Source organism: Microtus oregoni, unplaced genomic scaffold (assembly GCF_018167655.1).
Source record: "Microtus oregoni isolate MIOR12 unplaced genomic scaffold, Mior012 000003F_ref0000135, whole genome shotgun sequence".
Classification (NCBI taxonomy): domain Eukaryota; kingdom Metazoa; phylum Chordata; class Mammalia; order Rodentia; family Cricetidae; genus Microtus; species Microtus oregoni.
The window spans coordinates 54876840-54883809 of record NW_024543062.1 but is presented as its reverse complement, the minus strand read 5'-3'; the positions used below and the strand labels follow the sequence as shown (position 1 = coordinate 54883809).

The 6970-nt window shown below is 41.2% G+C and overlaps 1 protein-coding gene across 1 annotated transcript in view; it reads left to right on the top strand.

Annotated features, from left to right (window-relative positions):
* Window positions 1-6015: 6015 nt before the first annotated feature.
* Dpp10 (dipeptidyl peptidase like 10) overlaps window positions 6016-6970 on the top strand; it is a 1484741-nt gene continuing 1483786 nt past the window's right edge. Inside the window, exon 1 of the mRNA XM_041649248.1 lies at window positions 6016-6391. Coding sequence (XP_041505182.1) covers window positions 6332-6391 — 60 coding nt within the window. The 5' untranslated portion in view covers window positions 6016-6331. The remainder of the gene's footprint in view (window positions 6392-6970) is intronic.

Genomic DNA, 6970 nt, shown 5'->3' with positions numbered 1-6970 from the left:
TTGCTACTGTCTCTATCCAATAAGAATGTCTCCACCCCTGCCAAAATGCCCCAAGCACACAGCATGGTGAGGAAGAAGTTGACACTGAAGCCACTCAGGTTTTTAGATTATTTATTATTTCAGCACAGGTTGGTCTTCTCCTTCAGAAAAGAGTAATCCCTAAAGATGCAAAGACCAGAGGCAGGCCAGTGATATCTACATGGTTGTATTGGAATTGAATTGAGCCCAGGCAGATATCAGGAGTGAAGGCTTCTCAGAGAAAAGAGGTTGGGGGAGTTCTAGAGAGATGACTCAGTGGGCAAAAAGGAGCACCTGTGACTGAATTCACAGAAACAATGTAAAGCCAGACAAAGTGCAGTTTGTTGTAATCCTAGTGCTTCTGGGAGGCAGTGATGGAAAACTCTTGGAAGCTCATGGGCTAGCTAGACTTGAGTACAGGCTGCTAAACAAACGAGTCTCAAAAGAAGAAACAAGTGAAGATGGACAGGAGAGTTGTCCTGTGACCTCCACACACATACCGTGGCACATGTACAGTGGCCTACACTCATTCATGACCACAAACACAGAAAGGGATAGACAAAAAAAAATCAAAGAAAAAGGGAAGAGTCAGTGGATAGCAGCTGTCATAGCCAGGACCTGGAAACATCCTAAATGCCCTTTGACCAAAGAATGGATAAGGAAAATGTGGTACATCTACACAATGGAGTACTACACAGCAGAAAAAAATAACAACATCTTGAATTTTGCAGGCCAATGGATGGAACTAGAAAACATCATTTTGAGTGAGGTAACCCATAATTACCATATGTACTCACTCATAAGTGGTTTTTAAACATAAAGCAAAGAAACTCAGCCCACAAATCACAATTCCAGAGAACTTATACAACAATGAGGACCCTAAGAGATAATACACAGATCTAATCTACATGGGAAGTAGAGAGAGACAAGATCTCCTGAGTAAATTGGGAGTATGGGGACCTTGGGAGGGGTTGAAGGGAGAGGAGAGGCAGGGAGGGGAGCAGAAAAAAATGTAGAACTCGATAAAAATCAATTAAAAAAAGAAAAAGGCCTTTGTGTATATGTTGTGGAGGCTGGCAATTTGAAATTGGACTCAGTTCTTCACAAGGAATAGCAGTGATTCCATGTATAGCCGACCAACATAGTGGAGAACACTGGGTGGGTTAAGGTGGTGTATGAAATCTCTTTATAGAAAGAACATGAGGGACTCAGATTTTCTGTAGTGGATTCCAAATACTGAAAGAAGCACTGCATCATTACAAATATTATTCCCAATGAGGATCATTGAATTGCTGAAGCTGAAAGCTGGGAAGGATGTGTGTGGCCAGCTGGTTAGGGATTAAGCCAACCAAATACAAATCAAAGAGGACAGTTGGAAGCCAGGTCTATCTGGTGATCTGACAATGTTTGGTTTGGTTCTCTCTCTCTCTCTCTCTCTCTCTCTCTCTCTCTCTCTCTCTCTTTCTCGTGTGTGTGTGGTATATAGGCCAGAGGTTAATGTCAGGTGTCTTCCTCAATCATTCTCCACATTATTTTATGAGAAAGCATGTCTCACTGAACTTGAGGCTTATTAGTTTGGCTAGACTAGCTGGCTAGTCAGCCCCAGGGATATGACTTTCTGTGTTGGGATTATAGACAGACACCACTCATCTTGACATTTTATATTGATGCTGGGAACCAAATGCAGGCTCTCTTTCACTAACTGAACCATTTCCCTAGCCCACAATGTTTGTATTGTAAAGGAATATTTCTATAAGCCAATCTCACATTTGTTTCCTAGGTCAAATAATAACTATTCGAGGAACATCATGGGCTATGTTTACTGAAATTTATGCCACCATTTCCTACATTTTAATGCAAAGAATCTGAGTGATTCCTTCATTGTTTTCTACAAATTGGAGCATGCCAGTTTGTGTTTGGAATTATCACCAGGGTGAATATGTGTGGGTTTTGTTTCTTTGTTTTGTTTTCCTTGAGACAGATTCTCGGATACCTAAGGCTTGTTTCAAATGTATGATATAGCCCAGGATAACTTTAAACTGATGAATTTTACTATTTCTGTCTTCAGAATGATGGGCTGACAGGCATGAGCCACTAAACCTACTTTATGTGGTACTGGGGTTGGAACCCAGGGCTTTGTGAATGAGGGGAAAGCCCTCTACCAACAGCTCCGCCCAGCCCCACAGGCATTAAGTCTGATGTCAGTCCTTCATATTAAGTTGATTTCATTGCTATTTGTTTTATACGTTGCTTGGGCTCTCTCTCTCTCTCTTTCTCTCTCTTTCCTTGGGTTTTCTTCCTGTGATTCATTGTGTTGTGTTTCCTGAGAAAATTTAACCTTTGAAAAATCTTACGTGTGACGAACTGTCATACAGTTCCAAAGCTGTTTATTTTTGGTTTTCAAATCTTATTTGTTCTTGTTTTATGTGCATGCATGTGTATATGTGCACCACATGTGTGAATTGCATGTGAAGGTAAGAAGATGATGTTGGGGTCCCCAAGGATGGAGTTACAAATATCAATCAGTGAGTCACTATAGAAATGCTGGGTCCTCCATGGGAGCAGCAAGTGATCTTAACTGCTGCAGCTTCTCTTTGGCCTCTACAGCTGTTTTAGAGTAAATATATCAAATTCAACAAACCCCAATTAGAAGAAGTGGCTAAGTTATCCTTATTAAATCGTACTTGTAATATTCTGGCATTTGTCTTTAATATTTTTATTTCTATCTTCTGTTGGCTGTACACTCAAATTGAAAGCTTTATGACACAGCAGATTTTATAAAACCGTGGGAAATCTGTATGTGTTTTAAATAGACATCTTTTAAAATTACCATAGCTTTTATTCTCTTAGTCTATGAAATAATAACCTAGAAGAAAAGAAAAATAAAATTCCAAACTGAGAGTTGGGTCATCTTTTTTTTTTTTTTTTTTTTTTTTGCAATTGCTTGTTCTCCCCTTGAGATTTTTAGTTTAATATAATAATAAGCTATTGATGTGAAAAGGAAAATATAGTGTATACTAGACTTTCTTTAAATTTTTATTACTGTGTGTGTGTGTGTGTGTTTGTGTGTGTGTGTTCATGCATATAGTTGTACAAGCATGCCATGGAGTATGTGTGCACGTCAGGGGACAACTTGTGTAAGTCAGTTCTCTCCTACCTTGTGGGTTTAAGGATTGAACAGAGGTCATCAGGATTGGCATCAAGAAAAGTGTCTTGCTGCTAACTCTCAATACATTGTATATCAGAATTTTCTTCATTTTATTTTCTAAGTCCATCATTAGGCAGGTAATGTAGATGAGCTCTGCCCACTCACTACGTGTGGTGGTGATGGTGTGTTACCTGCACCCTGGAGTTACCTAGGTGGAAATGGAGCTTACATTTGAAGAACTGTGGGGAGTTGATCTGTCCTAGCTTCCTTTCTGTTGCTGTGAGAAAGCTCTCCAACCACAAGCAACACAAAGGAGGAAGGGGTTATTTCAGTTTATAGGATGGCCCATGATTAAGGGAAGTCAGGGCCGGATCTCCGGCAAGAACCTGAAGCAGCAATCATGGAGAAACACTGCTGGATCGTATCCTGCCTCCCTCACTCAGATGCTCACTTGTTCATGCTTCACTGGCTTTCTTATTCAGTCAAGGGCTTCCTTCCTAGAAATGATGTCAACCACAGTGGCCTGGACTCTCCTACTTACGTTAACTAGCAAGGTAATGCCCTCATAAACAGGCCCACAGGCCAATCAGATCTGGGGAATACCTCAGTTGAGACTATCAGATGACTCTAGGCTGTGCTGAGGTGAAAAAAGGAAGTAGAGAAATGGACAAAGTCTCCTGTGACCGCAGTTGTTACCCCTTAGCCACCTGTATGATTTTGGAGGTAATCACGAAAGTGTTTACTGTTCCTGAGTTTTGATGACTGTTTCCAGATGTTACGATTCTCTGGTATGGATGAGGAAAACTCGTCTCTACACAAGCACCCGTCCCTTCGTCCTTATGTAATATACATCACACAGGAAAACTCTCATGTCCTGTTTAAGCTAAGTCTTCATCACAGGAAGACAGGAAGCTGAATCTGGGAGTGAACAGTTCTGTCCTTGTCTCGGACACAAACATGTTTATGTTAAGTGTCCTTTAAAACCTGGCCTTGTGTAAGACTGGGCCCTGTCTGCGGAACAGGAAGAAGAGAGAAACAGCTTGAGTTAAACGATCACGTCCTTGAGAACACTAGAAAAGTGATTCTCACAAGTTTTTCTCTGATCTCCACACACACACTGTGCTACATGTGTATCCATGTACATTCAGAAATTCACAGAAGATAAACATCCTGTCTGGATTACATAAAATATTTCACAATAAAGCCTGATGGAGTGGTGTTTTTCATTTTCTCAAGCTTTCTGGGTCTTTTTTTTCCTTTTTTTTAAATCATTTTTTATTTATTTATTAAAGATTTCTGTCTCTTCCCCGCCACCGCCTCCCATATCCCTCCCCCTCACCCAATCAACTTCTCCTCTCTCATCAGCCAGTAGAGCAGACCAGGTTCCCTGCCCTGTGGGGAGTCCAAGGACCTCCCACCTCCTCCCAGGTCTAGTAAGGTGAACATCCAAACAGCCTAGGCTCCCACAAAGCCAGTATGTGCAATGGATCAAAACCCAGTGCCATTGTTCTTGACTTCTCAGCAGTCCTCATCGTTCGCTATGTTCGGTGAGTCTGGTTTTATCCCATGCTTTTTCAGACCCAGTCCAGCTGGCCTTGGTGAGTTCCCGAAAGAACATCCCCATTGTCTCAGTGTGTGGGTGCACCCCTCATGGCCCTGAGTTCCTTGCTTATGCTCTCTCTCCTTCTGCTCCTGATTTAGAGATGCTCTATCATACAACAAAAGTATATGCTCAACTATGTTCATAGCAGCATTGTTTGTAATTGCCAGAACCTGGAAACAACCTAGATGCCCTTCAATGGAATAATGGATGAAAAAAGTATGGAATATATACATATTAGAGTACTACTCAGCAGTAAAAAACAATGACTTCTTGAATTTTGCATGCAAATGGACAGAAATAGAAAACACTATCCTGAGTGAGGTAAGCCAGACCCAAAAAGAGGAACATTTGATGTGCTCACTCATATTTGTTTTCTAACCATAAACAAAGGACATTGAGCCTATAATTTGTGATCCTAGAGAAGCTAAATAAGAAGGAGAACCCAAAGCAAAACACATAGACATCCTCCTGGATATTAACCTTCATCAGGCGATGAAAGGAGACAGAGACAATGTCCCACATTGGAGCACCAGACTTTCTGGGTCTTGTATGCTCACATGGGACAAATTCACCCTGGTCAATTCTGATATTAGCATGAGGACTCATGGGAAGACTCTTGTCCAATATTAATGATTTATTTTCCCACAATGACATTTGAGGCAAAGAAGCAATTATTTGTGAGCAACTAGAAGCTTTTTCCATCTCTCTCAAAAAAAAAAACCAACCAAACAAACAAACAAAAAAAAAACAGCCTTCATAATGTCTATGGCTGACTAGAAAAAAGAAAAGAAAGCCAGAAACCATTTTCTTTTTTGCTTTGGTAAAATATACAATGGTAATTGTGTTTGCAAATCTCTGTGTCTGCATTTAGCTTTTCCCAGCTTACAGAAAGATGAGTAGCTTAAATATCCATAGGCAAAGCAAGTAGCTCACCATACAGATGCAGAACTCTAAAATTTTCCCACCAGCAACAGGTCTTCCTCAGCACTTACTGGTGCTTTGAGTGTTAACACTAAGGAGAAATAGATAAAATTCAGTATTAGGTTGGTAATAAATTACTGTTAAAAGTTAGGAAGCAAGAGAGTTAAGGAGAGAAAATTACTTGTACAGAAAAAAAATGTGTAACCTGGTACCACCAGGGTTATTGAGAGAGTGCCCCTTTAAACTGTAGGACTGCAATTGATCTCTGTATGTTTCCTGGTATTCGTCCCTTTGAAATGAGCAAGGGAGCCAAGACTATTGGCTGCACTGTAGATCTGTCACAACTCAGTACTGAAAAGATACCGTGCAAGTGAATTTAAACAGTCGGCTTTCTATCCCATATTGCCAAGAGCTCTGAGAATGATGAACCAAGTAAATGCTTTATTTAGGGCTAAGTGAGCTGCAGATCCCTCCAGCCTGACAGCGTTTCAGCCTGCAGAGTAAGACAGCAGCAGCAACAGAAGCAGCAGAGGCAGCAGCAACAGCAGCAGCCCCTTGCTCAAGTCCAGCAGAGGAGACTTGATCTCTGGTTCATCTTGGAACTTTGCCTGTGGGTCGTGCACTGTCCAGGGTCCTGAAATATGAATCAGACGGCCAGCGTATCCCATCACATCAAGTGTCAGCCCTCCAAAACCATCAAGGTAGGATCTGGTTTTCTTGCTGTTCTCTGATTCTGCACAGGTGTCTTCATGCATCTATTTTGCTTGTGGGCTCTGGTTCAGCAGGGACTGCCGGTGGAGGCTTGATTTCAGAAGTGTTTGGCTCTGTTTGCTCATATATGTAGACTGGAGTTTCCGTAGATGCTTCTTTCATACTGAAGATTGGATTTTTATTCTTTGGCTGAGAATCTATCTGTGGCATGTTGCAGGAATAAACTTCAGTGCGTGCCTTGAGGAGTTTCTATGTGTGTCAGTGTTCTTGAGGGAGCTGGTGATGGATTTGTGAACTGGTTGGAACCGGAAACGTTACATTGGCTCTAAACTTGGACACAGCATGTTCTCATCATGTGGTTTAGAGTTCATGAGAAGTGAAATTCTTGTTGTGAGCATTAAACTGGTGGTTGTACTAAAGTTGCACTAGTGGGTGCACAAATGACCGAGGACAGTACAGGTACTACCATCTGACTTAGAACCAGCAAAATGGCTGGACCAGTTCTGGGATCATGATGATGATTGATAAATAAATAAGTTGAAATAAAGTTGCATGGTTTTTAGCTGACA